Source organism: Phascolarctos cinereus, unplaced genomic scaffold (genome assembly GCF_003287225.1).
Source record: "Phascolarctos cinereus isolate Bilbo 61053 unplaced genomic scaffold, phaCin_HiC Scaffold_3;HRSCAF=262, whole genome shotgun sequence".
Taxonomy (NCBI): Eukaryota; Metazoa; Chordata; class Mammalia; order Diprotodontia; family Phascolarctidae; genus Phascolarctos; species Phascolarctos cinereus.
Genome location: NW_027555736.1, coordinates 31,563,139 through 31,579,865, shown reverse-complemented (window position 1 = coordinate 31,579,865; position 16,727 = coordinate 31,563,139). Strand labels below are relative to the sequence as shown.

Below are 16,727 nucleotides of genomic sequence, written 5' to 3'. Positions count from 1 at the left end.
CAGTATCTTTGCCAAGAAAACCCCAAAGGGGGTCAACAAAGAGTTAAACACTGAACAATAACAAAAGCTCTATCTAGAGGCAGTTAAGTGGTATAATGAATACAGGAGGCCCTGAGTTCAGATCTTCCCTCAGACACTTACTGCATGGCTTGGGTAAATCTCTTGGCCTTAGTTTTGCCATTTATAAAATGGGGATAATCATAGCACCTACTTCACAGGGTTATTAAGAAGATCAAATGAGATTGAACATGTAAAGGGTTTTGCATCCTTAGAAGAGCAATATAAATACTAGCTATTATTATCTATCACTGTAATTACATATTCATATAATCCTCAAAAAGGTCTTGGCAGAGAAAGCGACCCTAGGTTCTCAGAGGCTCTGGAAGTCTCCAGGATAGCAACTGGGCTTGTGACTTGATTGGCATAAGGAACTTCCAAGCGGGGAAACACCCTCTTCCAATGCAGGCCAGCATCTTCTCTACAACTCAGAGCCTTACAGTGTTGCCTAAAATGGAGAAGAGGTAAGTGACTGGCTTGAGGTCACACAGCCAGGATGTGCCCACAGAGGCAGGACTTGAACCCAGATCTTCCTGGCTTTGAGGCCAGCTCATTATGCACTACCTGATTCTGCCCCACAGGCATTCCTAACACTCTGGAAAAACACTGAGAATGAATTGGATTAGAATAATGGAGCCTCATTATCAGAAACTTGAATACCATGGAATGCATCTTTTTTTTCAGCCCCAGAAGGTCATGAAGACCAACTAAAGTGGGGAGAGGGTGGCATTTTGCAACGGCTGAGGAAGCTGCCATGCTGACCATACCTTGGATCCTTGAAGCAGTCATGTAAGAACTCATCGTATTGTTATAGTTCAATGCTCTGTAACTTCACTGGCATGGGCTGTTGAACGGATGAATGAGTGAATGAATGAATGAATGACGAACGAACGAATGAATGAAATAATGGATAGTGCAGTCCTACCATAACTTAGTACATGGTCTTTGAGAATTGTAGCTGAAAAAAAAATTGCTCGTTGGCTGCTACCAACTGATGAGCTCCTACACCTTCTCCCAGCAGGTCCTCAGATAACACACACAGTCTGTCATTGTGATGAAGGCTTTCTGACTTGGTAGAGCACATAAGATCCTTACACCTCTGAGAGCTTGGAGTCATCCTCACACCACCAAGAGGCATTTGGAGGACTTCAGTGGAAGAAAAAAAAGTATCAATGATTTCAGGGGAAGATGTATTAATATTTGTAAGACTCCACTTGCTGAAAATTTCAAGTACAAATGTTGGGAACTGGGACAGCTGAGCATCTTGGAAATTGTAGTTAGCCTTAGCCTGGGAGAAGAGGAAGGAAACATTGCATGGGATTTAGGGACTGGGGAACAGATCTTGAGGCTCTCTTTAACTAAGGCTAGGGGGGTGGTGGTGATGGCAATTCCTAAGATACTCAGCTGTCCCAGTTTACAACATTTGTCTGTGAGATTTTCAGCAGGTGGGGTGTTATTTTTTATATCATCTTCATTTCCAAAGGTATTTTTCTCTTTTCCCCTACCCAGAGATCCATCCCTTGTAACAAAGGATAAAAAAGAAAGATGGGAAAAAACCCAGTTTAATTCAACACATCCACTGAGTTTGCCAGCAGCTGCAATTTTCACACTCTTTCCTTCACCTCTTCAATGAAGGGAGGGAGGTAAATTGTCTCATCTCCTCTTTGAGACCAAGCTTGTTGATTATCATTAGTGTTCAGTTTCTTTTGTTGTTTTATTTTTTCACTTACTCAACTATAACCATTGGGCATGTTGCTTTCTTGGTTCTGCTTAGGATCACAGATCTAGAGCTGGAGGAGACCTCGGAAACCATTGAGGCCAACCCTACCATGCAGATGAGGAAAGTGAGGCCAAATAAGGTTAGGTGACTGGCCCAGGGTCACACAGCTAAGTGTCAATGGTGGAATTTGAACCTAGAATCAGTAACCTTTCATGCTGCCTCCCTCACTCTGCATCAGTTTATACGTCTTCCCATTCCTCTCTGTATTTTTCATGTTCATTACCTCTTATGTTGTAGTAGCATTCAGTTACATTCACAAACAATGATTTGTTTAGGCATTCCTCAATTGATGGGCAGCTACTTTGTTTCCAGTTCTTTGCCAATGTATAAAGTATTGCTACAAATCTCCTGGTATAAGTGAGGCCTTTGTATTCCTGAGGTCCTTGACTTGTCTTGCAGAGGGATCATTAATTGACAACCGTGATGATGGAATTCCCTAATGTGGCACCATGGTTCTATAGCTTTAACCTGTGAACAGCCATGCCTGTCTCAAGACCTCTGGCACCAGACCCTCATGTTAGCCCTTTCAGCCTGGGGTTGGGAGAAGAGACAAGTCTCTGGATCTAAAGGGAGAGGGTGATTTTTTAAACAAGTTTACTCTTCTCCCGACTTCTCTTACCAATGTCAGCTCTGGGTGACAAATCTGGGTTGGTCTGGGGCAGGTGGGGACCACCATGGATGCTGACTTGTTACATGCGCATCTTACCACATAAAACAAGTTAAGGAAGCAAGCTCAATGACAGTAGTCCACAGCAAACAAAAGTCACTGGCCTTCTCTTCTCTACGGTCTTTTTCATGGACATAGTATTGTAGTCATTTCCCATGAAGCTCCCAGGCTATGGGGTCTTGGCAGTGCTCCCCCCTCCAAGCCCCTTCAGTGGAGGAGATCAGAATCCATTCCCTGGTCAAATCTGGTTCTTTCAGAGATCCTTTATAAACACTGACTCCATGTGGTGGAGCCGTTTCTGGTCTCTGGAATATCACGTCCATCCTGGTGCTGTCCATCTGTTATTCTTCACTCTCACTGCCCAGCAGCCCCAACTCCTTCTTCAGGCCTTAATGAAGTAGTTTATGTTCTTTCTCATGTGCAAGTCATCAGTGGGAAGAGGCTGTTTACCAGGCAGTGGTAATTCCAAACTTCTCAGACATATGGCACTCTGGAAGAAGAGTGGTGTTCACAAGATGGGTTGTTGCAAGAAGCTTGGGGTCATTGAAACTGCTTTGTGGCTTCCTAAATGGGGTCCAGCCTAATCTCAAGCCCCTATGAATCACTAGAGCTGAAAGAGACCTTATATAATCCAACCCACAAGGAAACTTGGGCCCAGAGAAGTTAAGAGATTTGCCTCAAGTCACATAGGAGCCAAGGCTTCCTTGACTCCAAGAATCTTTACTTGACACTTCATCGCTTCTAGTTCCTCCTCCTATTTGGTTCTGGGCTCAGCAAATTGTCAATTTGGAGCCCATGCCTCTGATCTAGATATTGATGGCCTAGCACAAAAAGGATGCCCAGCCAGCTGGTGTAATCATTGAAATTTCTTAGAAAATGGCTTGTAATTCCTTAGAACAGAACCTAAGTATGGAACCAGACCTGAATCCTTTCAGATTAAAAGAGATCAGTATCTCTACTTCTAACTCTAACCTTCACCTGACTTTAAGGTCCTTTCTTGCTCAAAATCCCATGATCCTATGGATTTCTCTATAGGGAGATATTGGACTTAATGACCTCTTTTTATAAATTGATGTATATCACCTACCCAGACAATCTACCCCACCCAGCCAACCCACCCCACCCACTGTCTGGAAGCTGAAGCAGAGGCCAGAGAGGTACTATGGAACCTACTCATGGCAGACTTCCCAAAGGTTAGGAAGGGAGGGGAATCCATTCATAAATCAAAAGGCCCTCCCTCATCTATTCAGGATTCTCTTGAGGACAAGTGGTGCTAAGAATAGCTTTTGAGGAGAAAACCCGGAAACAGTTCAGTTTGGCCCTTAGAAATGTTTATGTAAACTTTCAGCTGCTCTCCCCTCTGCCAGGCCAAAAATTAATCTCAACACTGAAAAAGGCTTGACGAAAGGTCAGGAGCAGGAGATTCCAAGAAACATCCTCAATCCCCTTTCCTGGATGCTGTATAGATATTCATCCCATTTCTAAAAAGATGGCAGCTGCTCTGTCAGCATGAAACACCTCTCAAGTCCAAGCTTAAGGAGGGCTTTTTGCTGGGATCCCCTCTGCTTCAGGGGAAATGAGAAAATCATTTGGCAGAAGGGCTTGTCTGTCCTCTGGGACCTCCCTGTTTGCCTGTGTGTCTCCCTTCTTTCTTCTTCTTGGGTCTGACACCATTTATCAGAGAGGAAGGGTGGAACTCTAATCAGGGCCAATGCCCCAAGGAATGTGTCAAGAAACTGGTCTGGCCCCTGGCTTTCCTGTTACGCGGTCACCAGATCTAGCCTCAACTCCCTCTCTGGATCTTGGGAAGAGAGGTGTCATCATCCAAGTTGGAATGTGGCATGTCTAGAAATCAGAGGGACATTGAATTTTAGAGCTTAGACTTTAGAGAAGGAAGGAAGGATACTTTGGGGTCAACTAGACCTATTCCCTCTCTTGACAAATGAGGAAACTGAGGTCTAGAGAGGGGAAGTACCTTGTCCCAGGTCACATAGTCAGTCAACAAGCATGTACTAGGCACTGTGCTAAGCTCTGGGGTTACAAAGAAAGGCATCAATAGTCCCTGCCTTCAAGAAGCTTACATTCTAATGGGGGAGACAACATGCAAATGACTATATTTACACAAATACATGTATCTACCCACCGTATATAATACACACGCATAAAAGACATGTATGGTGTAAAGAGTAAATTGGAGGCAATCCCAAAGGGAAGACATGAGCATTAAGGGGAACCAGGAAAGGTTGTAAGTGTAGCAAGACCAAGGTTTGATCTCTGGTCCTTAAACCCCGAATCCATGGCTCCCTCTATGGCCTCCTTCTGGTTATCCAGCCCTGGACTCCTTATCCTCAGGGAGACCCATGATGAACCTTTGAAGATTTCACATGGGGCATGTAGGTGGTGCAGTGGATAGAGCTCTGGCCTTGGAGTCAGGAGGATCTGAGTTCAAATTTGGCCTCAGATGCTTGACACTTACTATCTGTGTGACCCTGGTCAAATCACTTAACCCCAATTGCCATACACACACACACACACACACACACACACACACACACACACACACACATAAACAACCCCCCCCCCAAGTTCACAGGAATCTCATTTCTCCCTTGAGGCCTGGGTGACAGAGAAGCCAATGAATTCCAAATCACTTGGAAGAGGCCCATTGAGTAGGTGTACTTGGGACATCAAAAAAGCTACAAAGTTGCAGTCATGTCCAAACAGGGCCCTCATCCCAAAATGGCCCTGTCCTTACCCATGTTGGCCGAAGACAGAAAGGTGAGAATGACAGTTCTGAAGAGGAAGACCTCATCAATCTACTTATCTTAGTGGAAAGAATTCTGGGCTTGGAGGCAGATGCCCTTGGTTTAAATTCTGGCTCTGCCATGATTCGCCCGTGTGATCTTGGGTGAGTTACCTCCCCTTTCTAGGCCTCAGTTTCCTCATCTGTCAAATGAGGAGGGATTGGACCAGATGACTTCAAAGGCCCCTTCCAGCTCTAAATTCATGACCCCATGATCCTTTGCTTTTTCTTGACCTCTAGATTGAAGCCTATGAAACATGCCTGCTCAGGGATCCCTCTCATCTGGCCCCATCTCAGAGAGGTGATTGACATGCCCAAGGGCATATGGCTAATAATAGAAGTTCAGAGGCTGAATTCTGTTACACCTTGGTTTGACTAAGCTTGACTTCTGATGTATTTTACTTCATTAGAATGGAAGCTCTGCACTAGTAGGGATGGTTTCATTTATTGTACTTGGGTACTCATTGCCTAGCATAGAGTCAGACATATAATAGGAGCTTAATGAATGCTTGTTGATTGACTCTCTGATTGCTGGTGCCTCCTTTCCACGGAATATTCCTCCCTTGAACCCTAGTCATTGGTTTCAATCATTGGTCTTCAAATGATCCCACCCCCATTAGGTGCTAGTGGTCAGCAACTCAGAATCACAGGAACTGAGAGTTGGAAGGGAACCAGTGGCCATCTCGTCTACTACGAATGGCCAAGCTCATGCTAACTCTTCCCTGCTCTGAATCTTTTCTATCCAATGGGAGAATGGGAATGTGTTCCTTTTTGCTAAAAGATAAATCTGAGCAGGTGAAGAAGGTGGCCAGGATGACAAGAGAATGGAAACATGCTATTCAAGAGTTGGATTGAAGCAAATGGGGATTGTTTAGCCTGGAGAAAAGGTTTAGCTGGAACACCACAGCTGCCTTCAAGTAGCCAAAGGACTGTGATACGGAAGACATTCATCTTGTTCTTTTTGACTCCAGAGTGTAGAACCGGGAGTGACAGATAGAAGCCTCAGAAAATCAATTTCAGCTCAATTGAAGGAAACACTTCCTAACATCCAATGCTATTCCAAAGTGGAGGGAGCTGCCTTGGAAGGTGAGTTTCCCATCACTAGAGCTCTTCACGTGAAGACCTGATGGCCACTTGTCAAGGTGATTATAGAGGAGAATTCTGCTCATGGAAGGACTGGACTAAGTGCTTTCTGGGCTTCCTCTTAGAGTTGACATTTTGTGACTTCATCCTCAACAGCCAGAGGTGTAATAAGGTATCCAGCTGGGTCATTATCTCACCATCCCAGTGGAGGATGTACACGGCAAGCACATCTTATGGCTGGGAAGGACACAGCATTTCAAGATGGCTTGTCACTTTGGTCTCCATCAAGTGTAGCCTCCTCGGAGCAGAGGCGAGATTCAAACCTGTGTCCATTGCTTGAAATTCTCTCCTGCCATCACACCATCCCCCCCGTAGGAGGTGTGGAAAGCTTGATCCCCCTCTTGGTTGTCTTAGGGACAATGGAGTGCCCGAGTAGTGGATGGATTCAGTTGACAGGAGAGCTTTCCCCTAACTTCCTGAGGTGCTACTGACAGGCTTAGCTGCAGGCTCCAGCAACACTCACTTCAGTGGTTTAGCATAAATCCATTAACCCCACCCCACCCCCAAGTACTGCCTGCTGCTAGAATGTAAGCCATTGTCTTCTCAAGGACCTAGGCCTGTTTCCCCTTTGGGTCCAACCATTCATCAGTCTCTCCAGAGTCTGGGACAGGTTGGCCCCAGGAACTCTTAAAGCTGATTCTTATTAGCAGCACTTAATTCAGGGCTTCTCACAGCTAAGTGAAAAACCACCTGTTTCCCCTCCAGACCCAGGCTGCAGGGTCCTGCCCCACTTGACCTTAACCCTCTAATGGCAAACAAAGGTGCCCTTTGTCTTCACACACATGCGCATGCACACAGACAAAAACAACCCCCTTTGTCACCTAGCCATCATCTCTAGGCCAAGGTTGCTGCCCTCTGGGGTCCACATTCTAAGAGGAAGTCTGAAGATGAGAAGGGACCTTTTTGCCCTCCTGTTGGAATTGACTTAATGGAAGTGATAATGAGAGGCAGCCATAGAAGAGAGGAAAGAATACTGAATTTGGAATTGGGGGACCTGAGTTCATTTCCTGGCTTGGATGCTTTTAATCTTATCTTTGGGCAAGCCCCCGCCTCTCTCCTGGCCTCAGTTTCTTCCTCTGTAAAATGATCATGAGACAGGCAGGTTTGGGCCAGAGACAGGAGGCCACTGGTGCTAGGCTGGGCATAAGACTTATAATGAATCCTCTTCCCGTGACAAATGCTGCTTAGGGAGCAGGAGGAGGAAAGATTCTTTATTATTATTATTAATTTATTTATTTTTAGTTTTCAACATTCACTTCCACAAGATTTTGAGTTCCAAATTTTCTCCCCATCTCGTCCCTCCCCCACCCCAAGATGGTGTGCACTCTGAATACCCCTTCCCCTAGTTTGCCCTCCCTTCTCTTATCCCTTTCCCCTTCTATTTTCCTATAGGGCAGGGTAGATTTCTATACCCCATTGCCTGTATATCTTATTTCCCAGTTACGTGTGAAAAATTTTTTAACATTTGTTTTTTAAAACTTTGGTTTCCAAATTTTATCCCTTCCTCCTTCTCTACCCATCCTCCTTGAGAAGCCAAGCAACTGGAAGATTCTTAAGAGGAAGAGCCTTCCTAGGGGGCCAAGTGAGAAATGTTACACATGGCATATGCAGAAGCTAATTTTCATCATGGCCAGGTAAAATTATCAGTATGGTATAGAGAAAAGAATATTGCAAGTCCTAGGTTAGAATCCCAGCTGTGCTACTGCTAATAATAATAATTACTATTATACTTTACACAGTTCTTTAAGGTTTTCAAAGCACTTCATATACATTATCTTCTTTGATCTTTAAAATAGCTATCTCCATTTTACAGATGAGGAAACTGAGGCACAGAGAAATCAAGTGATTGTCCAGGGTCACACAGCTAACTAGTGTTTGGGGGCAGAATGAACTCAAATCTTCTTGACTCTAAGACCAGTACAGTACTGACTAGACTAGACTAGAATCTAGCTACTACCTTATCTGGAAGCCTTCTGTGTAATAACAACTAGCATTTATGTGACACCTTAAGGTTTGCAAAGTGCTTTACAAATATCTCACTTTATCCTCTCAATAATACTGGGAGGTAGGTGCTATTATTATCCCCATTGTGCAGATAAGGAAACTGAGGCTTTGTAGTTTTTGCCAGTTTCCAAGGCATAAATACTCATGCTGAAAATTTAACAACCATGTTTCATGAGCTGGTTTGAGCTGTTTACAGTAAACCCCTGTTTCCAGACTGAACATTCCATGTTCACAGATTCTTAGGAACAGTGGCATTCTATGTTCTATATTCCATGGACTCTTCCAAATCTATGTAAAACCCATGGTTACAGCTTGGTTCGTGAACACCAATCTGTAACATTCATTTATTCAGCCAATAAATGTTTATAAAGTGCCTCCTATGTGCCAGGCCCTGTGCGAAGCACTTGGGGATTCAAAAAGAGGCAAAAGACAGCCCCTGCCCTCAAGGAGCTTACAACCTAATGGGAGAGACGCCATGCACACAAATACATACAAAGCAAGCATATACAGGATGAATAGGAAATGATTAAGCGAGAAGGTGCTGGAGTGAGGAGGTGTTGGGAAATCCTGCTGTTTTAATACTGTGGCTGAGCCTAGCAGGAAGTTTCTGCCTTTGCTTCTGTTCCTAAAGAAACCTCATTCTGAGGATCAGGATGGAAGCCTCTTGCCTTGTTACGGAGCAGAGGCCATCCTAAACCAGACCCAGAGTAGGGGGCAGATGCATACCTTACAAAGGAGACTGCTTAGATTTAGGCCTGAACTGTGTGCTCTGGGAGCCAGCCCCATGGGCCATGGCTCCTGAAAGGTTGAATACCTTCTGGTGCGTCAGAGCCCGGGGTAGACCCACGGCGAGGTTGGAGTTCAGCCTGCCATAGAAGGCTGTGCCTTCTTCCTTCTTGCCACTAACAGCAGCTCTGTGACTGAAGGGCCCAGCCTGGCAAAGCCTCCCAAACCCTTGCACGAGGCTATAATTTGGTTATATTTAGTCAGGACCCATTTTTTGGACAACAACATCAATCTGGCCCCATCTACTAAGCCACATCACATGTTGTGGCTGCCCTGCCCAGAGGGAGCTCGGCGACTGAGCTCTCCCTTCTGCCCCCCTCTCCCCAAGTCTTATTCAGTAGCTCACCCACAGCCCTAACCACATTCCAAAAGAGAAGAGGAAAGGAGCAGCTAGGTGGTGCAGTGGATAGAGCACTGGCCCTGAAGTCAGGAGGACTTGAGTTCAAATCTGGCCTCAGACACATAACACTTACTAGCTGTGTGACCCTGGGCAAGTCACTTAACCCCATTGCCTAGCCAAAAAAAAAAGAATTGAAAAAGAGAAGAGGAAGCAACTTACCGGGGGACCACGAGGACCAATAATAGACATTCCAGCATCTCCTGGGGCTCCCTGTGAAGGCATGAAGAGAAAGAAACGAAGAGAGGCAGAGGGAAAGATGGGGAGAGAGAAAGAGACAGAGATAGAGACAACAAGAAAGAAAAACAGAGACATAGAGACAGAGACAGAAAATAAAGAGATAGTAAGGAAGGTTCACAGAGAAGATTGAAAGAATGATAGAGAAAGAAAGAAGAGAAAAGAGAAACAGGGAAAAAGAGGGAGAATTGATAGAGAAAGGGACAAAAACAGATAGGAGAAAAGGAAGAGGACTGGAAAGTGAGGGAAGAGAAGAAGGAAAGTGATGAGATGGAAAGACAAAGAGAAATGCCAGAAAGGAATGTTGGAGAAATAGAGAGAGGGCGAGAAAAGAGGAAAAAGGGGCATAGAAAGAAAGGAAGAGAGGAAGAGCAGAAGAAACAATGGGTAAGTGAGGCATGAGAGGTAAGAAGATCCCTAACCAAGATTAAACCCAGGGAAAGTGACAAGAACCATGAGCCTGGAGCCAGAGCAGAGAAAGGATATGGGTCCCAGTGATTCGATAAGAGAAAGGAATAATGGGAAGGCCAAGGTACCCATGAGCTCTGGTGTCTGCCCCAGCAATTTTATCACTGTGGCCTACCTCAAGAGTCTAGAGCTGGGAGGTCATCTAGTTCAATACCTTCATTTTACAGATGAAGAAACTGAGGTCCATAGAGATCAAGGGACTTGTCCAAGGTCATACAGGTAATAAATATCAGAGATGAGATTTGAATCCAGGTCCTCTGAATGCAAAGCCAGGGCTTTTTCCACTATACTGGGGTATCTCCTGACATGATGCTTTCTCAAGACCCCACAAAGTGCAGCCCCACCCTAACTCTGCTATAACTTCTACTATGAATAAGAGCCAACTTGGTTCTATCTCCAGATATGCAAGCTCCATGACTCAGAGGTGAAGCCATCCCTTGAGGACTTCAAGGTTAGAAGGCAGCCTTCACAAGGTCATGGGTGAAGCTTCAAGGAGATCTCTTATGGCTCAGTGCCTTTGGGGCTTAGTTTGAGGCACGTTTCCACTAAAACCTACCCCAATGTTTCACTGTGGTGGGTATGTAGGTGACCTTGGGTCTCACTAAAGCTAAAAGGTTTCAAGTATGGATGTGAAGAATGACTCAGTCTGTTGCTGGAAGACCAACCTCATTCCCTTCAAAGAGACTCACCAATCAAGAAGCGTTAATTAAGCACAGCGCTTACCAGGCCTTATTGGAAGACCAACCACCATTTCCTAAAAAGACTCTGATGTATATAGGGAGACAAATATACATGCTAACAAAAGCACAGAGCCCTGAACATTGAAAGAAGTGGGAGGTGACAGCTGAGAAATTCCCTCAAATGAGCTAAGAGATGAGATCCCAGGTGCCTACTTTTTTAGTATTTTGGGGTCAAGAAAACTAACCCCCCAAAAGGAGATGATGAAACAACAGGTGGGCAGCATTAAAATATGCTTCCTGGGATACCTGCAGAACCAAACATCGAGAGATCCCATGGACCACATCTAGGCAGCCCTGGCCAATTTTTCTAGATCGAGGAGTGTTGTCAGTACTTCTCAGAAAGTCCACTCCACCCAAAGGATCATAAGGCTAGGGCTGGAAGGGACCTCCACCAGAGGCCACCTAGTTCAATATTCCTATCATACAGTGACTTGCCTAAGGTCGCATCGGTGGTATACGAGGCAGCTCTTGAGGCCAGGCCACGTGACTCTAGACCTAGTGCTCCTTCTTTCAACTGAGCTCAGATTCAATAAAATGATGTGCAGAGGCATTGTGAGCCTGGTAAGGTATTATGGGACCAACCCCAGAATAGGCCTGGCCAGCTCCCTGGAAGGACAGGTGCAGGGATCTTGCAAGCCCTGCTCTTGTCCTGCTTCTGTAACCTTCTTGGGGCAGGTAGTCTTCATTTTGGCCTTTGTGTTCCCAGAAACTAGCACAGTGCCTGGCACGCAGTAAGCACTTAATAAATGCTTGCTTGCTTGAGGGCAAAATGGGCACACTGAAAACAATCTGATCCCAACAAAGCCTGGATTTTCTTTTCTTGTTTCTTCATCATGCAAGTGTGTGTGGTGGGGGGTGGGCAGCAGGGGCAGTACATTGACAGTCTGTTAATCAGTCATCTATAAAATGAGGGTGCTAGATTAGATGACCCCTAAGGTCCACGTTTCACAAATTCTGGACCCTTGAGGGACTGATTCTTTGAGCAATCTCCTAAATGATGACACTCATTTCCATGCAACAAACCTCTTAAAGATCATCCTAGCTGAGGATTCCAAAGCACAGAGCATAGCTGGCTGAGCCAACCCATTTTACAGGATCTCAGACTGAGGGGCACTATAGTCTGAGGTGATGGCTTTCTCCCCATGAAAATACTGGGGATAATGAATAAGGAAAAATGGACTTCACTGCCTTCCTCTCTGCAGTTCCTCACAAGCCAGTTCAGATCTGGTCCAGTCCTGGTGTGAATGCGGGGTTAGGGGGGTTCTCAACTTTCTGTACTTGCTCTTGGGGAATCTGGGTTACTCATAATATCACAGGATTTAGAGCTGGAGGAGACCTTAGAGATCATGGGACCACAGATGGAGAGCTGGGAGAGACAGCCCAACCCCTTCATTTTTATAAGTGAGGAAACTGAGGCCCAAATAGATTATGTGACTTTGTCCATGCTTGCAAGAATAGGAAGGAGCCAAAGCCAGGGCTCTTTCTGCCATACCAGACTGCCTGGGGCTCCCTCCATAGTGCTTAAGTATAAAGTGAGTTTAGAGCCCACTCTTGGAGTGTGTGGACTATTGGGTGCTTAGGTCCAAGGTGGTCTAGAACAGTTCCAAACCCATATCCTGGGGCTAAGCTGGATTGGAGCCAGTAACAAGAGTAGGGCTGAAAAGGGGAAGGGAGAAGCACCAGGGCAGACAGGATTTAGCAAAGGCCGTAGAAGAGGGATGTTCGAGGTCATCCTAGCTGATGCTTTCTGACCCACACTAAATGGTGACCTACAAAATATCCAAATTCTGTGTCTCCCTGTTCTGCTCTCCATGAGGGAGCCTAGAGACAGAGAAGAGACCAGAGCTGGGAGGAGAAGATGCAGGATGTGGGAAAAGAATCAATTTTTTAAAAAGATCATAGGGCTTTAAGAAGTTTGTCTCTAGAAGTCATCTTTCTACTTCAATGTGGTCATTTTTGTTTCTCAGTGTCTAAATCACTGTCCATTTCCCCAAGGAAAGCTTATCTCTTAAGAGAGTGAACTGAAGGCTCTGGATTTCTTAGTCTCAATATCATCAAAAAGACCATCCCTCCCCCCAGGGAAATGATGGCCTGGATGCACAAAAAGGGGGGGGGCACAGGAGCAGAGGCCCCAGCCCTCCTTGCTCTGGGAACAAAGTATCTGCCTTGTCCAAGGAATCCAATGAGGTGGGTTTGGCAGTGAGAGATCTGTGCCCCGAGTGCCCACATGGCCAGTTGTGGTATATATGGGAAAGGGGAGAAAGGGGGTGGGTAGGAGAAGGAGGAGGAAGCTAGTGTTATCCCAAGAGCCTGAAAGACCAGCCCTCGTTTCCTGACCCAGTCTGGAGAACAATATTAGTAGTGGGATGAATGAAATCAAAACAACCAGGCTGGGAGATCGGAGGGGGGTGGAATGATTTGGCCTGACTGCTGGGGTCAGAGGGCACAGAGAGAGCAGATGTGATGGTCTGGCTCATACAAAGTTTCAAGGCAATAAACTGTACCATGAAGGAATGAGGGATTTGGAGTCACTGAATCAGCCTCAGAACTACAAACAGCCTCCAGGGTCCAACTGGTAGGAGATCGGGAATCCCCTCTATGCCACCCCCCCCCCCGTTCCTCCCCCACTACGGGGACCATTCAAGCCTTGCTGAAGACCTTAGTCAATGGTAGTGACTTATCTATAGTTCATTCTGCTTTTGGAGAGCTCTGATTCCCAATACCCTAAAATCAAATCTGCTTCCTTGCAGCTTGTAGGTCATAGGACCCAGGAGACTCAGGATCAAATCCTGTCTCTGATGTGTTCTACTTCTATAATCTTCCATAAGTTGTTTCCCTGTCTGGGCCTCAGTTTCACTCTCTGTAAAATGGGGGGGCTGGACTGGGTGGCCTCTAAGGTCTTTCGTGTGAATTTTTTCCTTAGTCTTTCCCAAGAGTCCTTGGGGCCGTGGGAGGGCAGAAGGGCCCAGAAGAGGGGAAGGAGTACAATCAGGAAAGAACCGACTCACCTTCTCTCCTGGTTGGCCCTTGAGTCCCTGGGGTCAGTTACACCAGCCACAATGTAAAACAGGGTGAAGGGAAGATGGAGGGAGGACACACAGGAGGCGAGGAAGGAGGATGGAGAGAAAAGAGAGAGACAAATGGAGAAATCAATCTCGATGGCACGCTGACCCCTGGGGCATGCCCCATCCCCAGCCACGACAAAAGAGACAAGGCAGCTGCAGGGGCAGGCTGGGTTCTGTGTTCAAACAAGCTCATGTCTGTATGAGGAGGGGGAAGGCACACTCCTCAGCCTGCTGGCCACGAACTCCTCAGGCCACTCGCATTGGGGTGTAAGGAAAGAATGTCAGACTGAAGGCTAGGAAATCTGACTTCAAATCCCGACTTGGGCTGCATGACCCTGGCCAAGTAATTGCACCTCTCAGCCTCAGGTTCCTCATCTGTAATATGGGGATAATAATGCTTGCATGACCTACCTCAAGGGGTGGTCATGAGGAATGAATTTCAAAAGTGTTTTGGAAATGGGAGCCATCATTGTCACTAATTATCATTGTCAGAGATAGCTTGTTATAATGGTTAGAGATCTGGCTTTGCCAGGAAGACCTGGGTTCAGATCTTGCCTATGAGATATAAGGATTGTGTAACTATGTAATCTCTCAGTGCTCTAGGCAACTCTAGAGCAATAAGCTGCAGAGAATGTGCTGACCCGCATTGGAAGAGGGAGTCTCCTCATCTGGGAATGCCTGATGGCAGTGAAATCACCAGGATAATCCTGGTTCCTGTCTCCACCCCTAGGCTATGACTTGTTCTGTTACAGGAGGAAAAACTGGTAGATCGAGGTGTACCCAATGGTAGCTTGGCACTCAGTAAGAGATTCATCAAGCGTGTGTGTGTGTGTGTGTGTGTGTGGTGTGTGTGTGTGTGTGTGTGAGAGAGAGAGAGAGAGAGAGAGAGAGAGGAGAGAAAGATTGGGATGGAAAAAAGTGTGTTTGTGTGTGTATGTGTGTGGATATGAGACAGAGAGAGGGAGAGAGAGAGAGAGAGAGAGAGAGAGAGAGAGAGAGAGAGAGAGAGAGAGAGAGAGAGAGAGAGAGGAGAGAAAGATTGGGATGGAGAAAAGTGTGTTTGTGTGTGTATGTGTGTGGATATGAGACAGAGAGAGGGAGAGAGAGGAGAGAGAGAGAGAGAGAGAGAGAGAGAGAGAGAGAGAGAGAGAGAGAGAGAGAGAAAGATTGGGATTGACAAAAAGTGTGTGTGTGTGTGTGTGTGTGTGTGTGTGTGTGTGTGTGTGTGTGTGTGTGTTGGAAGAAGTCACATCTAGATCAGAAAAGCTAGCCAGAAACAGTTTCCTGCCTGGGATGAGGAGCTCTGGTGGGAGGGAAAGCCCTCTTGGGACTCGGCTGTCATGGTCAAGTGTGTCAAGCAGGGAGCACAAGCATCCCAGCAGGTCAGTGCTTTGGCAGTCAACCAAGCCACGGATGGACTTGAGAAGCAGGATGGGAAGGCAGTGGAGGAATGATGGATGGCCAGTCAATGACTATCTGGACAGATGGAGGTTTGGGACCAAGCAGGCAGGACAGGGAGGGGGCAGGCTGATCAAAGACCCCTCAGTTGACAAAATGATTAAAGAACAACCTTAATTCCCCCTCCTCCTAGCCAGGGAAGGGTTAATGCCATCATATAATGCACCTCAGGACGACTGCAGGAGAGCAGAGAAAGCTCTGGATGCAGTGAGGAGTCCAAGGTTCAAACCTTGGCTCCACCACTTACTGGCAGTGTGACCTGGACTCCACCTCTCCCGTTCTCTGGTCCTCAGTTCTCTCGGCTCTATGAGAGGGCTGGATTACTATCGAGAACCTCCAAGGTCCCTTCCAGCTCTAGCTTACCCAGCCCTACAGTCACTGAATTTACACCATCACAGGACCCTGCATCCCAGGCAGGCAGCCTCATGAAGCATTCAGGAAATAGGATGCACTGGCTAGGCTGAAAACAAGCTTTAAAAGCCAGTAGACACTGGAGGACATAAAGAAACTTCCACCTTGTATAACACTCGGTCCCCACAGTGGGAGGTGGAATGGATAGAAGGACTGGGTTTTTCCTAATTCATCGATTATCACAGTTCACATTTGCACAGTGATTTGAGGTTGGCAAAGCCAACACTCAAAGTCATACATCACCCCCTCTGACCCTCACAACAACTCTGAAGCAGGTGCTGTTATTATCATCCCCATTTTACAGATGAAGAAATTGAGGCTCAGAGAGGGTGAGCTGGTTATTTTTGGTTATATAGTTGGGAATTTGAACCTCATTCTTCCTGACTCAAAATTTAGCATTCTCTCCATTACAATATGCTGAGCTTTGTCTTCGGGGAATCCATATCTGACTATTCCAGGTCTCGGTTTCCTTCCCTGTAAAAGGAGGACTAACTAGGTGCTCTCTAAGGCCCCTTCTGGCTCTTAAGTCCCTCTGACCATGTGGCTTTCTACAATGGGACCAGCTACTTGTGTTCTCAGTGCAGAGTGTGAGACGACCCGTTCCTGCCCCCAGCGTTGAAGGACCAGAGGGGAAATGCCTTCTCTGCTTTGCTTGGCAAAAGGTAGTGCTGGGGGCTTGAGGTAAGAGAGGGAAGAGGAAGTGGGATGATT

The 16,727-nt window shown here is 46.2% G+C and overlaps 1 protein-coding gene across 1 annotated transcript in view; it reads right to left on the bottom strand.

Moving 5' to 3' along the window:
* The window catches only part of LOC110200071 (uncharacterized), a 120,588-nt gene that overhangs the window by 95,214 nt on the left and 8,647 nt on the right, over positions 1–16,727 (bottom strand). Inside the window, 2 exon segments of the mRNA XM_078150753.1 lie at positions 9,800–9,850; positions 14,091–14,117. Coding sequence (XP_078006879.1) covers positions 9,800–9,829 — 30 coding nt within the window. The 5' untranslated portion in view covers positions 9,830–9,850; positions 14,091–14,117.